The sequence below is a fragment of the Penicillium bovifimosum genome (assembly GCF_028826915.1).
Source record: "Penicillium bovifimosum strain IBT 22155 chromosome Unknown utg000006l_segment0_segment0, whole genome shotgun sequence".
Taxonomy (NCBI): domain Eukaryota; kingdom Fungi; phylum Ascomycota; class Eurotiomycetes; order Eurotiales; family Aspergillaceae; genus Penicillium; species Penicillium bovifimosum.
Genome location: NW_026622715.1, coordinates 922,579 through 944,032, shown reverse-complemented (window position 1 = coordinate 944,032; position 21,454 = coordinate 922,579). Strand labels below are relative to the sequence as shown.

Here is a 21,454-nt window from a genome sequence, read left to right as displayed (position 1 = left end):
ATGACCCTCGACAGCTCTTTCCCAGTCTATCAGTTCCAAGCCTAGCTAATCATGGCGTGTTTAGCACATTGCTGTAGCAAACGGTATCGGCCAAGGAGGGCACCTACAGTACCACTAGCGAAAATGGTGTCACCGATAGAAGACACTACCGCTGCGTCAGGACAGAGCACAGAAGGGGATTTTGCTCAGCCCCAGCCAGCTGTCTCGCGCTGGAGACGAGTGTTTGGAGGAAAGTCCGAGGAAGCGTCCGAATCAAGCGAGAACCAGACATATCGTTCAAGATCTACACTGGGAATCCTCAGTGATAAACACACCGATGAAGTTCCTGGTGAGTGGGAAGACTTATCTTCATGAGACAAAAGCTCCAAGTGAAACAGGACTGACAAGCGGCTGCCTTGTTATAGGAACGGTACTTCTATTATCATCAAATCGAAATGAGCCCCTGGGGATGAGGCATCAACCGCAGCGGACGTCGACCTCATCTATCGCTTCTTCCTCTTATCGACCCTCACGCTCCAACTCCAGAACCCGATCCGCGATACCAACGAAGAAAACAGCCGATGGACAATTTGTGCTTGATCCCCAACCGGACGACTCCGTGAACGATCCATTGAACTGGCCCGTGTGGCAACGCGACGCTGCGTTGATATCGTTGGGGTTCTATTGCTTGATGGGAGGTGGCATGACGCCTATTCTAGCAGCTGGATTCCATGATGTCGCAGACGCGTACGGAGTCACCACACAGCAGGTGGCTTTCACTACCGGGCTCTATATGTTGGGTCTGGGTCTGGGGTCTGTCGTCATGTCACCTACAGCCATCCTGTTTGGAAAACGGCCTGTTTACCTCCTGGGAGCATCCCTTTTCGTGATCTCAGCCATCTGGTGCGCAGCCTCGCCGAGTTATGCAAGCCTCGTGATTGCTCGTGTTTTCCAAGGGTTTGCAGTTAGCCCGGTCGAATGTCTTCCATCTGCCACTATTGCGGAGATCTATTTTTTGCACGAAAGAGCCTATCGAGTCGGAATTTACACGCTCCTGCTGCTAGGTGGAAAGAATCTCATTCCTCTAGTGAGCGCTGCCATCATTCAAAGCCTGGGCTGGCGCTGGGTGTTCTGGATTGTAGCCATCGTTGTCGGCGCATGCCTGGTCTTACTATTTTTCTTTGTGCCCGAAACATTTTGGGATCGGACACCACGTCCTCGTGCACACAAAACCAAACGTCCACCTGGCCCAGGTCGCAGTGTTTCTGACCTTGTTTCCCATGGCTTCCGTGGACGGCGCCCGGCTGTGCAACTCCCGGACGAATCTCCTGAGCTGGACGATTCAAGTCCGACCTTGGGCGCGAAGAAATCCAAACATGCGCATTTTGGATTTGAGGACGACCAGCCAGGAGAAGGTAACCAGGCAACTGGAAATGAAAAGTCCGAGTTTTCTCCAGAGGTTGACCAAGCGACCAACGGTGACCCACCAGTTACCCAGCCTGCTAGCTCATCCAACGAGAAAGACGACGGCTTTAACCAATCCGTACCTCACACTCCCGTGCTCGGTGCGCACCCAGGTGATCTGGAGGCAGCTCGACCCGCTGCTAGCTCGCCCCCGACTCCGAGGACCGAGTCAGTAGAGCCTTCCGGACCACCGCTTACCACAACGCTTCAGTATACAAATCGACTGCGTGAACGGCCCAAAATCCCATATTCCCAGCTACTGAAGGTCTGGAATGGCAGGATCAATCAAGACAATTGGCTACGTGTTGCCGTGCGTCCATTCATCCTATTCGCATATCCATCCGTGCTATGGTCAACGGTGGTATACGCCCTCTCCGTCGGCTGGCTGATCGTGCTCTCGGAGTCCGTTGCACATATTTTTGAAGGCTCAGGAACTTACAATTTCACCGCACTGCAGACTGGTTTGATATACATATCGCCGTTTATTGGCGGTCTGCTGGGAACTGCGGTCGCAGGCAAAGTATCGGACATCATCGTGCGATTTATGACCAGGCGCAATGGTGGCATCTATGAGCCCGAGTTCCGTCTCGTGATGGCAATTCCCATCGCATTGTCGACAGTCATAGGTCTAATGGCTTTTGGCTGGAGTGCTGAGATCGGCGATTCTTGGATTGTGCCGACCATCTTCTTTGGATTGATCTCATTCGGTTGCTGCTTAGGCAGCACGACCGCTATCACCTTTTGTGTGGACAGCTACCGCCAGTACGCTGGAGAGGCACTGGTGACACTGAACTTCAGTAAAAGTATGTTGACCTATCGTCGCGCTATCGTTTCTTCAGGTCGGTTCTAACACTTTGCCCTTCCAGATGTTCTCCACGGCCTGATTTTCTCACTCTTCATCGTCGACTGGCTGGACTTCAGTGGCTCACGCACTGTCTTCCTATCTATCGGTGGCATCCAGCTTTTCTTCATGCTCATGTCGATTCCCATGTATATCTATGGCAAACGGGCGCGCATGTGGACAGTTCGCAAGCAGCTGATGGAGCGCTTCTGAAGTTCTGATTTAGATGCATGGTTTGTGTGGGCTATCTTCGGTATTGCATTTATGCTCGTATTTTCGGCTTCTGTCATTGCGTCCATTCCTACAATTGGCAACGCTTTCTACACCGTGAATATTTTAGACCATCTGGTACTTCCATCTCATCTGCTTTCTTTGCTAGCGGATCCAAACCTTCTAGAGGATTCGATTCTAAGGCCGTTCATGACGATCTAATTCCAATTAGTATGAGTGATGCATCACCCCTGACATCACAGGAAGAAGCTGGGTAAATACGTGGATGTTGTCCATCGCATACAGCTGTATCCACTTGAGTGTCCAAGATGGCCAATGTGCAACACCTCGGAGAGGGTCCGCGACCATGCCTTGGTCTCCACCGCGGGCCTTGGAAGTTGCTCGCTCTGTGAATTAATAATACTACCAATGGCAGTATTTAGTTAGTTAGGAGAGCCCTGGAGAAGTTGAGAACGCTACCGTTGACTGGTTTAGGTTGTTCCGAATTCCCGGTCAGAACCACATGGCTGGCTTTTTGACGAGCCCACCATCCTGGCTACCGGGATGTGCTGCTCCGATACGTACCAGTTCATCGTAGTGTTCGAGTTCCTGCGACAAGAGGCAACGCGACGCAGCTGCCCCAAAACGGGTATTACTTCTATGTATGATGACTCTAGCAGATCTGGTCATGTTGGGTACTGTGTATGATCCCGCGGAGATACCCAGTTATCCCAGTGTCGATCCCGGCATTCTCGTTGGCTTCTCCCAGGCACAGCCGCACAGGGGCTGATTTCGGCCGATACGCCTCGGACTAACTTCGGTCATCGACGGTCTTGGCACCACGCTCTGGCACCAAACGGGTCTTTGCGTCTGCGCCTGTGCATGGAGGGTCATCATACGCAATGCTTGAGACTGAACTCTCCCCGGGATTGTTCCCATTGAGTATGGTTAAGATCACCATGAACGCGTTAGGATCACCGTGAACGCTTTGCAGTACGCAGAATAACCTACACATCATGTCGCCGAGCAGTGCACGCTTCTATCTGTCTTGCTGCTAGCTGGAGCGCGGGGTGAGTTTGTAGCAATCCTGGTCAGCATCTTCCTGCTGTTAACCTGGCGTCGGGCGGGTGAAGAGATCGATCGGGTTCGAGCATACAGCTCCATGGTTCACTATCGTCATCTCCGATGTATCTCTCTCATGGTTTTGAGGTTCTGATGTTGAAATCTTACAACGTGGGTGGCTTATATCTGGTGGTGGTGACTGGTCAAACCGTCTCAAAGAATGTTCCGCGCTTCAAGAGGTTCCAGTCAACTAAAGGATGTGTCAAACCGAATCGGTGTTCCACTTGGGATGCATCACCGATTCCTTGGTGCCACCGGCGTCATAGGCTCCGGTGCGTATGGAATCGCAGGTCTTAGCGAAGATGACGTACCACCGGATTTTGCGTGACGGCATGGGTCACCGTACCTGACAAGGTCGCTGCAAAGACAACAATATGCTTTCATTCTACCGTGGCTTGAAGCAAGGGAGAAGGTGAAGCCATTGCAATGAACAGTTTGACCCTGTGATAAGATATCTTGATGTCATTGGCTTTCTTGTGGTGCGGCGGTGCCTGATCTTCATAGCTAATAATGTGGCCTGAGGCGGCAACAGCAACCAATGATCGACAACCTGAGGCCGCCACCGGATCACAACCCAGCCACTGACACTATTTCCCCACCACATCAACTCTCGTGCTGCACATCGTGCCGGAGTGGGCGCACCCTGGAGCTTTCCAATCCATTTTACCTCATTCAGAATGGTTGATCGGCGACATTGGCTGTGCGCCGATCCGAGGCTGCCGGACAATTCCATGAGAGAAGCTGATGAAGCGGTGGAGACTGGAGAAGGGTTACTCACCTTTGAGTGTGCAAAAAGCACTGGGGTTCACAAATCATATCCAACGGAGCATTTCTCCCCTCACTGGTTCCCCTCGCCAATACCCGTCCCCACCTTGACAGATCGGGTTGCGCTCGCGGCCGAATTCCATGCCAACTGTTGCATCCTCTGGAACTCACTCCATCTGTTGTTTCACCTGACATGATATTGTGCTGTGTAGATCACAGTCTCAGTCTAGGAATTCCACTTTCCCTTTTTCTCCATTCTTCTATCGACGACTGGTGATCGTTGCAAGACACTTCTCGACATTTCGATCACTCCTTTTGTGCACCCCCGAACAAATCTAGCCCTCATCGCATATTGGTCAACCCCGGTCTGGTCTCACGGAAATCTCGAAATTTGGAGTCCGATGGTGCAGAGTGCATCTTCGCTTCTCCGACGTCAGCGCAAAAACCATGAAGGCTCCCAGGACACACCGAGAAGACATACACAACGCGGACCGTAGGGCAAGGGAACTCTACCGCTATTACCAGCCTCCCTCTCGACCTGGGACAGTTTCATCTTGGCTCCCTGCTGTGACCGACGGATTCCCATTTTCTGCAGATTCAGGGACCACACTCACGCCGCCCATTTCCGAAGGCAACGAGCCTTCGGGCTGCAGCGCAAGTCCACCGCCAGCGACTGCACTCGGCACCGAAAATCTCGTTTTGGGCACCACAAACAGTACATTTACATCTTTTGCCCAATTAGCGGCCTTGCGCCTGAATGTCGAACGGGTGTTCATATCGGTCTTGGATCGCGACGTCCAACACATCATTGCCGAAGCCACGAGATCTCTTAACTTGAACAATTCGTCCATTCACGATGAGAGCGATGGGCCCTGGTTAGGTACTTCCGATACTCGCAAAGCATGGAGTGTGTGCAAGGTAGGTTTGGCTCTCCCAACGAGCGAGCTGACTTGGAGCTCTTGTCGCATTCGACCGCACTATCGATATCTATGATTGCTTGATTTTGACGTCACTCGGCAGGACACTCTTGCACTACCCCCGAACGATCGCGAGAATGCAGATTACCAATTCCTTGTTGTGGACGACATGACCGAACACGAGCGCTACAAAGAATTACCCTTCGTCAAAGAAGACCCCAACTTTCACTTTTACGCCGGAACTCCATTGACAACCGAGAAAAACATCAACTTGGGTTGCTTTTTCGTGCTGGACACAAGGAGACGGGACGGATTGACACCGTTAGAAAAGGATACTATGGGGTCTCTGTCAACGCTCGTGATGGACTATATGAAAATATGCAGACAGGCCTCCGAGGGACGACGAGCAGCGCGTCTTTCCCGGGGGCTGAGCTATTTTGTTGAGGGAAGCTCCAGTTTCGTGGATAGCATTGACCCGTCACGCGCCGACAGTGTCGCTTCTCAAGCAGCAACTCCGCCATCTTCCTATAAACAGGCGAGTGCTTCAAGTGGCTCTCGTGGAAACAGCGCAGCACACGCCTCACAAGCGCCGTCCGACTCTTCACCAAACAACAGATCACTCAGTAACGATACGCGGTCTTTCAGCTCAGTGCCCTTTGATTTGAAGTTAGACGAGGATTCAGGATTGCAGGGCGATTCGAGATCGAGTAGCGATTCCAGATTGGATGGTGGCTCCAGGGAGAACACCTCGAAAATGGACTCCGGTACTGTTGAGAGCTCTTTGCCAGAGTGGCTCACGAGCAGCAGTCGAAATCGCTTGCCACCCGATGATTCACAAGGAAACTCCTGGTGCTTTCGACGGGCGGCCAACTTGCTTCGCGAGAGTCTTGACTTGAGCGGCGACAGCGGTGTCATTTTCTTGGAGGCGAATAATAGTCCACTCATGGACGTCGATACAGGAAGTGACCCGTCCAACACAGGCGGTCCTGCCCCTGTTCTGTCGGCATCAACGAATGATGAACCCTTCGCTCCTCAGGCGGGGTCAATGGCAACATGCCCTGCAGCCAATCTGGACCGATCCTTCCTACAGTTGCTGCTTCGAAGATACCCTAGAGGAAAGCTCTGGTCATTCCACCGCGACGGTCTCATATCCACATCGGATGATGACGATCAACAACCTCAAGACAAAGCCACTCGTAGCACTAGCGCTACGAGTCTATCTCCCCCTGGCGTTACACCAGCTTCAAAATCCATCCGCAACCGGCGTAAAGCTGCGGAGAACTCAATACTCAACAAGTATTTCCCTAACGCCACGCAAATCATGTTCGTGCCATTGTGGAATGCGGTCACTTCGCAATGGTTTGCTGGATGTTTCTGCTGGAGCACTATTGAGACACAGGTCTTCACCACATCAGTTGAACTCAGTTCAGTCCTAGGATTTTCATCCTCTATCATGGCTGAGTACAGCCGCGTTGAATCTCTCATCGCAGACCGGCAGAAGGGCGATTTCATTGGGAGTATTTCGTGAGTCCTCCTTGTATTTTAGGATGTATGCGACATCCCAGACAGCATTTACTAACGAATTTTGCCCCTTAGTCATGAACTCCGTAGCCCTCTTCACGGCATCTTGGCCGCTGTCGAATTCTTGAACAGCACTCATCTAAATGAGTTCCAGAACTCATTGCTCGAGACCGTCAACGCCTGTGGCCGGACGCTACTGGACACAATGAATCAGGTACTGGATTTCAGCAAAGTGGTCTCTTTGGAACGGACATGGCGGTCAATGAAGCGGAAGAAAGAGTCACCGCTGGATCTCCACGGTTCGGCAAAACTCGCCCACCATCTGGATACGTACGTCGCTACGGATGTGGCAATTCTCGCGGAGGAAGTTGTTGAAGGCATCTGTCTCGGCCATGTATACGGCCAGAGCTCCACTGCGTCGGCCGACCTACCTGTGTTGATGCCACATCATCCAAAGCTGCAGAACCAACGATCTAACGTGGAGGTTGTAGTCGATGTATCCTTCCGGGATTGGGTTTACCGGACTCAGCCGGGCGCTTTGAGACGCATTATTATGAACATTTTTGGAAATGCTATGAAATACACAGAATCCGGCCGCGTCACTTTATCCCTGGCAGCATCCAGTCAGTCCGAAGGACGGTCTCGACGGCAAGGCCTCGAGGATCTGGTAACCTTGACTGTAACCGACACGGGCAAAGGTATATCGGAAGAGTTTTTGCGCGGCAAGCTTTACACGCCATTTGCTCAAGAAGACTCCTTGGCTGTGGGTACCGGATTGGGATTGTCCATTGTCCGGAGTTTGGTCAAGGCTTTGGATGGAAGCATTCGTATTCGCAGCTGCCCTGGGGAGGGCACTGTTGTCTCCGTGTCTCTTCCGCTACAGCGTCCTGTTGGCAAGGAAAGCCCGACCTTGGAGCCTTCTGGACAACTTATTCAACACAGAGAGCTCCTGACCCAAACTCTCTTGCTTCGTGAGGGATACCCTGGCAAGCGAGCTGCTATTTGGGGCCTTGATCCAGAGAACGCGGCTGATGATCCCCATTGGGGCGAAATTGCTCGATATCTTTCAGACTGGTATGACATGGAGATCGTTGCATGGGCACCCGATGTCCATATGGATATTGTGCTCATGGACGAAAATGACTTACCTACCTTCCGTACCATTGCACCTACGGCCACTTTGCCTGCACTTCTTGTACTATGCCATAAGTCAGTGGACTATAGCGGGGCACTTTCTGAGTGGTTGCCTCTTGCATCTTCCGTAGACATTATTCGTCGTCCTTGTGGGCCTCACAAACTGGCCCGAAGTGTGCTGAGATGCCTGAAACACGGCCAGTCGACATCTGCAATACCGGCTTCGGCAACGCAACAACCCATGAGCCTACCGATCCGGAGCAATCTCTCTCTGCCGTCTGCTCCCTCTTCCCCTGGCATATCTCACGCAGAGGTCAGGAGTGCTCCAGAGTTGGAGTACACTGGAGCTTGCCCTCTGTCTGCATCACCAATGTGCTCGGCCCCGCTAGTCGCGGCATTACCCAAGGACGTCCCAAACTCCCCCTTACCATCGCCACTGATAGAGGGCAGGGTCAGGACCACGAGCCTGACACGGGTGCTTGTAGTTGATGACAACCGGATAAATCTCAATCTGATGATGACTTTCCTCAAGAAGCGCCAGCTGACCGCACGACTCGATGCCGCCGAGAACGGCAAATTGGCCGTCGAGGCCGTCGAACGCAACCAGAGCGGCTATGATATCATCTTCATGGATATGTCGATGCCTGTGATGAATGGGTTCGAGGCTACTCGTGCTATTCGCTCGCTGGAGAGGGAGGTGGATGGCCGTAAGCCGGCTATCATCGTTGCCTTGACCGGACTCAGCAGTTCACGCGATGAGTCCGATGCCATGGCTTCTGGTGTGGACCTGTTCCTTACCAAGCCGGTGTCTTTCAAAGAAGTCGCACGGCTGCTGGGTGAATGGGAAAGGGATGAGATGGAGGCAGAACGCAGATTGGCAGTTTGATTCGGCGTGCTGCTGTCCATTCTTGATTGGCGTGCCAGCGTGTTTCTGCTCTCGGTTTTTTTTTCTGCTTCGATACCTTCAGGGCATTCACCATACCATTCACCATCACCCCTCTTCCTGGCCAACACTCTTCTACACCGACTTCTTCTCTCGTCATCTCACCTCGCCGAACACACCTACGATACATTTTGTTTTCTCAGCTCTATGTTCCCCGTCTTCTGACTCGCACACATGTCTCCCCGCCCACTTCCTCCCTGGACTACTCATGATTCACCTGTACTCGCTGCAACGCTTCTAACGCTTGATATACGGAAAGCGGCGGCCGGAGTTGGGCTACCCCTGTTTATCTTGTTTTATTTTGCATTTCGCTTTTTCGCATGATACTCCATTGCCCAGGTGTCCGGCGTGCAACGATCTGACTGCCTGGTGGTACACGTGTGCTTTTGTCTACTTTTTTTGTGTTGGCGATGGAAATTCGCACGCACATACTTCCTTCAGGTGGCGCTGGATCGCTCTGCTGACCTTCACCGATATGTATACGATTTAAGATTAGGGCAATATACCATGAAAAGTCAATGAATTGGAAGCATTGAGCTATATCACAAGAAATATGATACATAAACATTGATTTAGTCATACCGGTTGTGGAAAGACACCGGATCCCATTGTTTTCGTTATAAGGAACATTCGAGCACGAGATCCCCCTTCTAGGTACAAGCATGGCCACCAAATGCGACAATTCGGCCTGCCTGACCAAGCAATCAAGCTTGAAACCGAACGCTATTTGCGGTGCATCACCGGCTCGAGGCCCTGGACGATGCACCAGGAAGTGGTGCCATATGATCAAATGATGCTTGTTCGAATAGCGTGAGGGTAGAGACCTCAAGCGGGGTGAACAGCCGAGCTCACCGGCCCGAGCTGTGCCGCATGGGTTTCCTCATGACCGCCGGGATTTGGGAAAAGGACTGGCGCTTCATACGACTAATTCGATTTGCCGGCCTATGGCCGACATCGATAGCACGCCTTGCACGGGGCACATGCACCAGCCGCTCCACAAATGCGATCAATTAAATCTCCAGCTTCGAGCACATCGGTCGAATCGTCAACCAAATCGATTCGCACGGTGCTCTATGCCCTCGGTAAACTCACGTAACACGGGAGTATCGAAACCGAGGCCGTAAAGCTTGTTGGCGTTACCGAACAGAATCCCTACAGCAGCATCTCCTGCGGCTTTGATTGTTAGGTCAAGGTTTTTGACATAGCACCAAAGTACCTGTATGACAGAAGAAATAAGCACTTTGAAAGATACATGATGGAAAATGGGGCTAGCTCACCAATGCGAGTACCTTGCGAAATTGATAAGTTGCTAGGTAGTACGACTCTGGCTGCTCACGACCGCCAGAACTCCACAACAGACGTGTTGGAGGCAGGACGTCTAGACATTCCCGTAAAACCTTCTCCTGCCCCCCTTGGCTGACCTTGGGGAAGACCACACTCAGATCAAGGTAGACGTTATTACAGATGTGGGCAAGATAGACCGCTTCACGCGTATAAGGATACGCAGCGTGAAGCAGCACAATGGGAACTTGAGGGTATTTGGCGATCAAAGGTTGCAAAAACGCCGGATTAGCCCGCACAAGGTTGGCTTCTCCCCCTGCAAAGTAGAAGCCCGGCTCCAAACCCGTCTCAAAATGCAAAGGCTTGGCAGGTTCGCGTCTTGAGTAAGAGATCGCTTGTAGTGTTTGCTGCACAAGCCAGTCACACAAGGGCTTATCATTGACTTGGAATCCCGAACGCGTGGTACCAGAGTCCAAAACGCGCAGCAGCGAGACACCAAGTGTCGCATCATCGGAGGGATACGGATCCACGTCCAATCCCGTGCGATGACAGATATCGGTCTTGAAGGCTACGACCTTTGGGTCCTCCATTGCCTCGCGAAGGGCATTCTGGAACCGTTGGCGGAAATTACTCCAAACCGTTTCGTCAGGCCTAGGCTCACTGCGGACCATCTCAAGTATCTGAGCTGCTGCCATTCCTTCGATGTGCGCGATACGCTTCGTAGGGACGGTCGTGAAGCTATCATAACCGCTTGAAGGTATAAGATCCTCTACTTCTTCGGGTATGGGATCATCTAGGAATAAGACATGCGTGCCTTTTAGCGACGCTTCGATCAAACCACCGTAGTCCTCGCGCACGAATCGATCATGGCGGGCTTGGAGCTCGTCCCAGCTATACTTGAAGTCGTCGCAGCGATAGTTGCAGCTCTCGTAATGCTCGTGAAGCTGGCACATAGCCCAACGCACGGGTATTGTCTGCTCGATATTGTCTGAGGAATCGTAATTTGCAGAGACGATTGCCCCCAGTGGGGCCCGTGTGGTCATGTCGGGGTTAAGCGCTGCTTCGCGATTCAGCAGATGGTGGGCATGATGGTCGATACTCGGTTGCGTCCAAATCACGTGGTTCAAGTCCTGTTCGTCGAAATTGGACATGGTGAGAGGCAGGGTTTGTCAGGAGAGGATTCTTTCACTCCAGCTGCTCAAGATGGACTATTTATTCCACGAGCCTTTTTTTGCCAGTACAGTGGGAACCACGGCAATAAATTAGACCGCCTTTTACACCGCCTCGATCGTTCGCGCCGCCTATCGGCCCAAAATCAGACTCTGGCGAGTCCTTGGCCTATGATTGGTCGGTTGTAAGGTAGAAACGCGTAACCTCCCACCGCCTGCCTATTACATGCTTTCCGGTAGCGCCTTCCCATAAACAGTTAGTAGTCTAAACCCTTTTAAGTCAAGCCATCACCTTCACAACGCCCACTAACTATCTTCACCTTCTAACTACAATCTACACCTTCGCAATGGCCGACAATCGGCTCTTAGGTGGCTGGAATTCGGACAGGTAGATGTTCTAGACGAAAAAGGCCATGTAGTGTGAGCCAATAGGAGAAGTGCATGCTATCTCAGGTGTTACTACACTACACAGAACATCTACCTGTCCCAATGCCAGCCACGGAGCCACCTACTAGCCCTTACCGGCCACAAAACTGAGGGATCTACAGGATATTTTTTTCTGAATCTGGCGTTCAAGACGGAATCCCATGGAGATCAACAGGCTGCGGTGTTTGTACGAAGGCGTGGCTTCTTAAGGTAAATGGAACTACGTGAACAGACCCCGAATCACACGACGTTGGAGCGCGATCAGATTCATAGAAACAGTTAGGCTCGGAGAGCCCTATTCACTCAGTATTGCCCCTCAATCGTCAAGGTTCCTGTTTTTGTGACCAAGTACTCATTGATGGCGACATCCTTTCCGCTCTCTTTACCATAACCAGATTCCTTGATACCACCGAACGGCGACTCAGCGGCGGATTGATTGCCTGCGAAATATGTCAGTCAACTGGCGGATCTCAAACTGTCTTTTTTTTTTGGCAACCCACCTGTATTCATTCCGATCATTCCAGCCTCCAAGTTTTCCAAGAGACGCCACATGCGATCGACGTTCTTGGTGAACGCATAACTAGCCAGACCCATGCTGGTATCATTGGCCAGCTTGACAGCCTGCTCCTCAGTCTCGAATCGATACAGCGCAGCAATCGGCGCAAACGACTCCTCCTGCGAGATGAGCATGTCCTCCGTCATCCCGGAGAGAATGGTGGGCTCGAAGAAGTAGCCCGGCTTCGACGTGAGAGGTTTACCACCCAGAATGACCTCTGCACCGCGACTGCGAGCATCCTCAACCTGGGCAGTAGCCTTATCGAGACTACGAGGCGTCGTCAACGGACCCATAGTGGTCTCAGCGACCGCACCATGTCCAACAACCAGAGCAGCAGTGCGCTCCTTCAGAAGGGCAGCGAAGCGATCATAAATTCCCGCCTGCACGTAGATCCGATTGGCGGTAATACAAGCCTGTCCAGCATGGCGCCATTTCAGCGCCATCAGCTGCTCAATCGCCTGATCAAGGTTCGCATCGTCGAACACGAGGAAAGGACAGTTACCGCCCAGCTCGAGTGTCAGCTTCTTGAGACCGTGCGAACAGTGCGCAGCGACCAGCTTGCCCACACGTGTCGATCCAGTAAACGTCACCTTCTTGACAAGCGGGTGCTTGCATAGCGCCTCACTCAACGGCGGAGTGTTCTCCAAGTCCGTGGTCAACACATTGAACACACCGGCTGGGATGCCCGCTCGCCGCGCCAGCTCCGCCAACACGAGCGCCGAAATCGGCGTCTCAGGGCTGGGCTTCACGACCATTGTGCAGCCGGCTGCCAGTGCGGCGCCCACTTTCCGCAGAACCATGGCAACGGGGAAGTTCCATGGGACCAGAGCTGCAGTCACACCGATCGGCTGTTTGATGGTGAAGATACGTCGGTTCGGTGCTGATGCTGTTGACACCGTGCCTTGGATACGCTCTGCTTCGCCGGCAAACCACCATAGGAAGCCGAGTGAGTAGTCGATCTCGCCGTATGCTTCTGCCAACGGCTTGCCGGTCTCGTGCGTCACAATCTTGGCGAGATCCTCCTTTGCTGCGACGGTCAAATTGTACCACTCTAGGAGCCACTTGGCCCGTTGGCGGGGGTTGACTTTGCGGAATGACTCGAATGCGGTATGGGCGCTTTCCACAGCTGCGGACACATCTTCTGCTGCGTTCGCGGGGCAGCTGGCCCACGCCTTATCGCTACCGGGGTCTAAATCGCGTGAGATATGTTAAATTGTGGTCTCTCTGGCTTTGAAATAAAGCTGGCTCGTGGGACTTTCGCTTACCGAGTACTTCAAACCGCTTCCCGCTCTTTGCGCCTACCCATTTGTCGCCTATGAAAGACTCGAAATGTAGCAGACTGGGATCGGATAGCTGTAGGCAATGATATCAGCACCGTTCATGGCTAAGCCCCTTTTGTGATGGGTGTTCGTTCAATGTTCGGACATCTCGCCGAATACCCCGCAGGGCGTGAAACGCGGACATAGGCCATACCTGGAATGGTAGCTCGTAGTTGGTCGCCATAGTGCAATGATTCAAGTAATATACACAGTACTGATTTGACAGTTAGTTGTCAGAATTAACTTGAGACCTTGGAAAGAGAATTTTATATGGTGAGAGGAGGGGAAAGCCGAACCCCTCACGCATATCAGTACGCCATTGGGGTACCGATCCTCGGCGACTTCATGCAATTACCTTTCGGGGCAACTTACCTAGAAGGTTTACTAGCCTACGAGGTTATCAGATGATCGCTTGGCACGTTGACTTGATAAAGATGATTAGTATTACATTATATACACCCGGCATAAAGACCTACACTATGCTCTCAGCATTAACTACTCTCCCCTCTCGGGAACTCCCATCCCCCACCACCGACTCAATACTGTACCCGACCGAAATATCGGTCGTCTGGATAATCCCAAGATGATTTTCATCATCAGTCAGATACAACATACTCGAGCTATCAGTGCCGCGCGTATACTTGCGCAAATCAAACCGCTCATCGCAAGAGCCGACATTAGCCCGCGGCCAGTCCACCGGAGCCGCCGGCGGCGCCGAGGGATACCCACGACCGTTGGCGGTCGAGTACATGGATGTGCGTTTCCGTGAAGTTGGCTTGGTAAAGATATGCGAGAATCGAGAGATGCGCGACCCAAAGCCCGTCCCGGAACTCGGGCCGGCGCCGTAGGCGGATTTGTCGGACTCGCTGCTGGGCGAACTGCCAAGTAAACGGGGCCGGAATCTCGTGCTAATGGCTTTCATTGACGGGCCACAGGCTGCGATGATGGCAACGTTGACTTCGATCACAGAGCTGCAGAAGCCGACGTGGTAGGTTGGGTCTGCGCCTTGGCTTTTTGACATGGTGGCTTGGACGAGAACGATGATGCGCCATAATCCGACTGCTGTTGCGCTGTGGGCGGAGGGACTTTGTTAGGATCTGTGTGGGATATCGGACTTGTGGATCGCTTACGCTATACCCAGACATAGGATGATACATACGGCGATCTTGCGCCGAAGGGGTATGTGGAGGCGTGCGGTGATGATGATGGGGATTGAGAGGACCATGATGTCGGTTAAGAGGTTGAGCGCCGCGCTTGAGACATAGAATACACCTTGGTTTATGCATTTGCCGGGATGGTTTTGTCGAACATGTATCTCACTGGATGGCATTGGAAAATGACGACTGGGAGGACGGCGAGGAATAGGCCGATTACGACGGCGAAGGAACTCCAGACGAGATACTTCACTAGCCGTGAGTGCGAGTCGAGTCGGCGTATGAATAAGAGAACGGAGATCTTTACCATTGTCAAGGCTGGGATGTAGGGGAGCTGATTTGCAAAGTTCCACTGTCGGTGTCAGTCTTTGGTTGATACGAGCTGTGAAGCAGACTTACAATCATCCCAGGTCTCGGATCGTTGTCTTTGGGGATATCCCAAATGTGGATGCCGACGTAGTTTGTTTTGATGACTATTTATGCGAATTAGAGGTTGGTCATTGTTCTTGTCGATCGAATTCACTCACAGTACCACGATGTAACACATTGGCAGATTGAGATCATCTAATTAGCCAGCCAGTATGCTCCCGTCATGCGAAGACCTGGGGATCTTACATATCCAACCACAATGAAGAAGTCATCTATATAAGGATCCTCGTCAGCAGGTTTTTCTCGAAGCAAGTCCAGTTCAAGCCAGGCGAAGATATCATACCCCAAGTGAGCGACGAACGTGATAGCCATCGGCTCCAAAGCCGAAGTATAACTGCAACTCCACCGAGGATCGTCAATGCGAGGACAATCGCCAGTGCAGCCTTCTGGTGATGGTCGTCCATTATCATGATGCGACTGAATAGGCCATGCTAAAGAACTCCAGTCAAATCAACACCGGATCTTGGGTTAAAATATAAGGCATATCGTGAACGCTGCCGCGAGTCAGGAGTACGAGCTTCAATGACTTTCTTTTCTTTCATTCTTTGACCCGACTCTATGATTCATCGCAAGAGTCGCCGGGAATGTCACCGATGCGACTGAGTTTCGGGGACTTCTATTCGGTCTGTTACCGCAAAGAGCAATGGCCGATGCCACGATTATGCTCCTCAGGCTCAATGCGGCATTGTTCCATGAATCATTGGGTCATCCAGCCCATCACTAAGACGGTACATGTATGATACCAAGGTTCTGAGCTTCAATTTCCCCACGATTTGCACAGAACGGAATTCGGAGCTCAGGTACTGGCATAACGAAAACTTTGACTCTCGGATGAATCATGAGGCCGGAAAATGTAGCCGTCCTCGGAGCGGTTAATTTCAAATATGAAAGGAGCATGCCATTGGCAGGAGCAAACGAGCTGTTCAATAACTCCCCGGATAATGTACTTGTACCATGGTTGAGCTCCGGATAAGTATCTACTCTCGCCAATGACGAGTACTCGGTTGGAAGATCTCAAAGAATCAAGACTCCATGATACCATGGTTGAGTGGAGCGATTCAAGACCTCGAGATCTCCAGATCTTCCCCGGGGATGTTCACTACCGACCGGCGGGTCCTGCCGATCATAAGCTTTTGATGGCTTTCTTTATGCAAGTCTTGACAGAGTGGTCTGGAATGCAATGTTCTCCATAGTTCTCGGAGTCCCTTGCATTGCGGGCTTCTCATTGCTCAGGAAGATGATCGGCTTTGCCGAAGTGGGGCACGGTGGACAATGTGGACAATGTGGACAGAGAATGGAGCAATGGAGGCTGGCTAGATCATATGGTGTCTTCATTGAAATTCAGATGCTGAGAATCTGATCCTGCTCACAAGCACTGAGTACCCCGCACCCCGCACGCCCTTTGTTAGTCTGCGTACTGAATAAGTCCGCGGAGATGTTCCTTTGTTATATCTGGCCCGTGGGCCGGGGATAAGGAGAGACATGAGCGTTCAGCAGGACTAGGCAAGTCTAGACACACTTCTCTCATGCAGATGATAGATCATATGCATCCACTGGCAAGGACGTTTCGGTCGATACCTTCTGGGCTGGAGTCCGACCCTCTTTTGAGAGATTCCCAGCCCACGCCGATGCCGGCACGTACGCCTACTTTTGGGTGATGTCGACAGGCCCCGATGCCTTCACCTTTCTGATGAACCCTTTCTTCGCCGTCAACCACACGGTAGCCCAGTTCAACGCTCTTGTAAAACAGTAAAACCATGGTTTAATGAGCTACACGAGCTAGGCATCGCCTTTCAGCCAAACACGACATACTACGATAGCTTTTACGACAGTTGGCTAGGCGGATTTCCCCGCGAAGTGGTCGGTGAAACCATCCGGAGCACAGGTTCTCGTCTATTCCCCCGCGCAGATTGGAAGAGCCCCATGTTATTCAATGCCACATTCGATGCACTGCGAAGTACTATCACAGCTGGCTTCCCATTACTCGCATTCAACATGAAAGCCGGGCTTCAAGAAGGCCTTGCTCCCAATGCAGCAAATCCAGCTTCTCGTCAGATGCTCATTGCATGCGATCACATCGACTGAATGGACGAACACGACGTCGGATTCGGCCATCAAGTCCAAGCTGAACTACCTCACTAATAATGTCATCTCCCAATGGCGTGCTGTTTGCCCTAATTCCGGTGCTTACATGTCCGAGTCGGATATCCAGGAATCGGATTTTCAACTGGCTTTCTATGGTAGCAACTATGAGCGTTTGTATAAACTTAAGCAGCGGTATGACCCGAAATCCTTCTTCTATGCGCCTACCGGTGTTGGTAGCGAGGAGTGAGGGCTGGGTTGTGAAGAGCGACGATGGTCTTCCGGATCAAAATGGCCGTTTGTGCCGTGTTTAGACAGACGAGATGCGGTAAATGCATACCTTGGACTTAGGGGCATATGTGCATTTCTCAAAGGTATACACACTGAATACCTTCCATTCCATGGATAATCATTTTCACTCACCTACATATGCGATGATACCTATGCGTTTTGGATGTCGGATATGTATCCGTCCCTGTAAAAACTCGCCAGTTGGCTGACCTCATCGGAGGTGCCCCTCCCACCCCAGGACCGCGATTTCGATGTAGGTTAGGATAAGCCCGCGCACCTCCCTCCCCCCGGCGTAGATCATAACAAAAGCTTCGTCATCCCAGCTAGATTGATACCGGAAATGGGACAGAGATCAATATCCGGGGCCAAGGTGTTTTCCGGGTCGACGATCCGGAAAACCGGAAAAGCACCCACATAACGTGGGATTACCCCAAGTGTGGGGTTTACCCCAGATATAAAGACATCGCGAGCTGGGTGTGAATGCGACTTCCAACCCTGTTCCAACCTAACAAACAAACCTAATGGCCACTATCACCCTCACCGAAAGAGACGTAGAGTCACCCCAGATGGGAGACATTCACATCGCAACCCGTCTGTTGAACGGGACACTCCACTCCCAATGGCCCAAACATGAACAGTTCGCAACTATCGACGGGTTATTGAGATCGCATGCAGCTCAACCAGATGAGGCACAGCACCCGCTAATATGCTACCCGGTCCATGGAGCTGCCGATTTCGAGAAGCATACAGCCAAAGACATCGATCATTATACCGAGGTTGCAGTTCGCTATTACACACAGCAAGGACTTGCCCCTGCGGTACGAAGACAGCCCGGCTTATGTGTCAGACTCGACTAACATTACCCTAGGACCCAACTCTCGACGAGGCCCCTGTGGTAGCCATGCTGGTCGGATCCAGTTTCGAGGTCGTGGTGACTCTCTTCGCGTTGAATAGGTTGGGCTATGCAGTGCTTTTTTTGTCGACGCGCCTGACAGCACCAGCATATTCTCGACTGATGGATATGGCCAACTGCAGGAAGATTATCCATACCTGTCAGTTCCAGCAGATCGTATCTGAAATGCGCACGGGGCGTCTTGAATGGAGTACCTTCACTCTCCTGAGCAGGGAGGACTGGTTCAATCAGCCAGTGAGCCCATATCGCTTCAAGCGAGAGGATGTGAATCCATCGCGAGAAGGTAAAAAGATTGCGTGGATTCTGCATTCATCTGGGAGCACTGGCTTTCCGAAGCCGATCTTTTTGACAAACCTGCAAACCCTGGCTAATTTCCGCAAGAGCTTCGGGCTGCGCCTCTTCACTATCAGCCCGCTCTTCCACTCCTTTGCGCTGATGGAGCTCGGGCGGGCATTTTATACAAGAGCACCGACGTATCTGGGAAATCATTCTCTTCCGGTGACATATCAAACCCTTTGCGACGCCCTGCAGGTGGCCCAGCCCCAGCAAATCAGCGCTGTGCCGTATGCTATAAAGCTACTCGCAGAGGGACAGGAGGGCATTGATGCACTGGCTAAAGCCCAGCTTGTGCTATTCGGCGGCTCCAGCTGTCCAGATGACCTTGGCGACCGTCTCGTTGCGCAAGGTGTCAACCTAGTCGCCAACTATGGAGCAACTGAGACAGGACAGATCATGACCTCTTTCCGCCCCGCGGAAGATAAGGAGTGGCAGTACATGCGCCTGCATCGCCCTGTTGCCGACTTCACTCTGATGGATGAGATTTCACCAGGTGTCTTTGAATGCGTCGCATTGGATGGTCTGCCGAGCAAAGGTCCTTCGAATTCAAAACCACCGTTCAGCGCAAAGAACCCAGAGAATAGTTTCAGGACGGCCGACCTGTTTACCAGACACCCGGACCCTGCAAAGTGCAATTTTTACAAATATTTGAGTCGGCTGGATGACCGAATCACGCTGATCAACGGTGAAAAGGTTCTTCCCATTCCAATTGAAGGTCGAATCAGAGAAGAGCCGATCGTGAGTGACTGCGTGGTCTTTGGATTCCAGCGGACTGTGCCTGGGGCTTTGATCTTCCGCGCTCCTGGCAAGGTGTCGCATTTGAGCGATGACGAGTTCTTGGATGCTATCTGGCCAGCTGTTGAAGCAGCGAATGCTCGCTCTGAGACGTTTTCTCGGATCCCGAAGGAATTGGTCGTTATCAAGGGCGCAGACGTCGTATATCCCAAGACGGACAAAGGGACATGCATCCGTGCTCAAGTGTATCAACAATTTGAAGATGATATCAAACAAACATACGCCAAGTTTGACGGCAACGATCAGACAAGAGGGTCCCTGGCACTTAGTGTCCCTGAGCTGCAGGATTGGCTTCTGACAAGGTTCAAGGATGACTTGAGCGTCACTCTACCTGATGCCGACGCTGATATCTTCTCGGCAGGAGTGGACAGTTTGCAAACAATGCGAATCTGGAGATTCATCGTTCGCGATATTGATATCGGCGATCAAGGAGACCAGCTCTCGCAAAACATCGTGTTCGAAAAAGGAACGGTCAGAGCGCTTGCTCAACACCTTTACCAGCTGCGGACAGGTCAGAAATCAGAGAAAGAAGATGAACTTCATGTTATGCGTGAGCTCATCGAAAAGTACTCCCACTTCACTCAACATTTCCCCTGCACCACCAAGCGGCCAGATACGGAAGTGGTAATGGTCACCGGTGCAACAGGCAACCTGGGCGCATTCATTGTCGCAGAATTACTGAAACGACCAACAGTTTCCGAAGTATGGGCACTCATACGCGCACCAGGCCAAGCAGCAGCCGGAGCTCGTCTCTACAACTCACTAGCCGACCGCAACATCGTTCTCACTGACACAGAAGCCGCAAAGCTGCACGCCGTCCCCAGCTACTTATCCCAGCCCAACCTCGGTCTCGAGAACCACGATCTCCAGCACTTGCTCTCGTCACTGACATGCGTCATTCACAGCGCCTGGGCGGTAAATTTCAACCTAGGCGTACGCTCCTTCGAGCAGCAACACATCCGCGGAACACAAAATCTCATCAACCTATGTCTGCGCTCTCACCTGCCCGCCCCTGCCCGCTTCTTCTTCTGCTCCAGCGTCAGCGCCGCAAGTGGCACCCCCAAGCCCGCATTCATCCCCGAGAGCATAATCGAGAGTCTGGAACACGCACAGGGGACGGGGTACGGGAGATCCAAGCTAGTTACGGAACTTATTGTCCGCAACGCCATGCGGCAGACTGGAATGCAGGCACGGGTTTTGCGGATTGGGCAGCTGGGCGGCGATACGGTCAGCGCGCATTGGAATGAAACGGAAGCTGTTGCGCTTATGTTCCGCAGTGCGTTGGCGACGGGCGCTTTGCCGGAGTTGGATGAGAGGTTGAGCTGGTTGCCTGTTGATCGGTGTGGTCAGGCTATTTCGGACATTGCTATAAATGAGGCTACTGTCTCACGCGATGCGGATCTGGTTTATCATTTGGTCAATCCGAGGACGTTTAGCTGGAAGGAGGATTTGCTTCCTGCTTTGAAGCGGGGGTCGGCGTTGCCTGGGTTTGAGGTTGTGGCTCCTCAGGAGTGGCTTCGGAGGTTGGCTGGCAGTGAGCAGGACCCGGAGAAGAATCCGAGTATCAAGCTCTTTGATTTCTGGCAGGCGAAGTATGCGGGCCTGCAACAAGCGGGAGACTCTACAGAAGAAGGAAAAGATGAGGCTGGGCCCACGTTTGAAACTGGACTGACGATTCAAGACTGCCCCTCCTTGGCTCTTGTGGGTGATCCTGTGGCTGAGGGATTGGTGAACAGGTATATCGAGATTTGGATGAAAAAGTGGACAAGTAAATAGATTCCAAGATGATTGTAGATAGCTTCGTAAA

The 21,454-nt window shown here is 52.1% G+C and overlaps 6 protein-coding genes across 6 annotated transcripts; 4 read left to right on the top strand and 2 right to left on the bottom strand.

Moving 5' to 3' along the window:
- Positions 1-123: 123 nt before the first annotated feature.
- On the top strand, positions 124-2,497 carry N7515_007993 (putative MFS transporter; the record flags this gene model as incomplete). Its single annotated transcript, XM_056668737.1, has 3 exons — positions 124-328; positions 405-2,246; positions 2,310-2,497. The coding sequence occupies 3 exons, from the start codon at positions 124-126 to the stop codon at positions 2,495-2,497; spliced, it is 2,235 nt and encodes a 744-aa protein (XP_056518567.1).
- A 2,331-nt stretch (positions 2,498-4,828) lies between these two features.
- N7515_007992 (uncharacterized protein) lies at positions 4,829-8,839 on the top strand (the record flags this gene model as incomplete). Its single annotated transcript, XM_056668736.1, has 3 exons — positions 4,829-5,299; positions 5,402-6,822; positions 6,895-8,839. The coding sequence occupies 3 exons, from the start codon at positions 4,829-4,831 to the stop codon at positions 8,837-8,839; spliced, it is 3,837 nt and encodes a 1,278-aa protein (XP_056518566.1).
- Positions 8,840-9,941: 1,102 nt separating this feature from the next.
- fluG (uncharacterized protein) lies at positions 9,942-11,328 on the bottom strand (the record flags this gene model as incomplete). Its single annotated transcript, XM_056668735.1, has 2 exons — positions 9,942-10,112; positions 10,174-11,328. 2 exons carry the CDS (start codon positions 11,326-11,328, stop codon positions 9,942-9,944), a joined length of 1,326 nt encoding a protein of 441 aa, XP_056518565.1.
- A 747-nt stretch (positions 11,329-12,075) lies between these two features.
- On the bottom strand, positions 12,076-15,542 carry N7515_007990 (NAD-dependent succinate-semialdehyde dehydrogenase; the record flags this gene model as incomplete). The annotated part of the gene is made up of 11 exons (XM_056668734.1): positions 12,076-12,212; positions 12,273-13,517; positions 13,594-13,681; positions 13,802-13,861; positions 14,041-14,071; positions 14,124-14,717; positions 14,778-14,900; positions 14,957-15,153; positions 15,201-15,274; positions 15,329-15,365; positions 15,417-15,542. 11 exons carry the CDS (start codon positions 15,540-15,542, stop codon positions 12,076-12,078), a joined length of 2,712 nt encoding a protein of 903 aa, XP_056518564.1.
- A 1,717-nt stretch (positions 15,543-17,259) lies between these two features.
- On the top strand, positions 17,260-17,562 carry N7515_007989 (uncharacterized protein; the record flags this gene model as incomplete). Its single annotated transcript, XM_056668733.1, has 1 exon — positions 17,260-17,562. The coding sequence occupies one exon, from the start codon at positions 17,260-17,262 to the stop codon at positions 17,560-17,562; it is 303 nt and encodes a 100-aa protein (XP_056518563.1).
- A 562-nt stretch (positions 17,563-18,124) lies between these two features.
- On the top strand, positions 18,125-21,423 carry N7515_007988 (putative NRPS-like enzyme; the record flags this gene model as incomplete). The annotated part of the gene is made up of 2 exons (XM_056668732.1): positions 18,125-18,421; positions 18,472-21,423. 2 exons carry the CDS (start codon positions 18,125-18,127, stop codon positions 21,421-21,423), a joined length of 3,249 nt encoding a protein of 1,082 aa, XP_056518562.1.
- Positions 21,424-21,454: the final 31 nt, after the last annotated feature.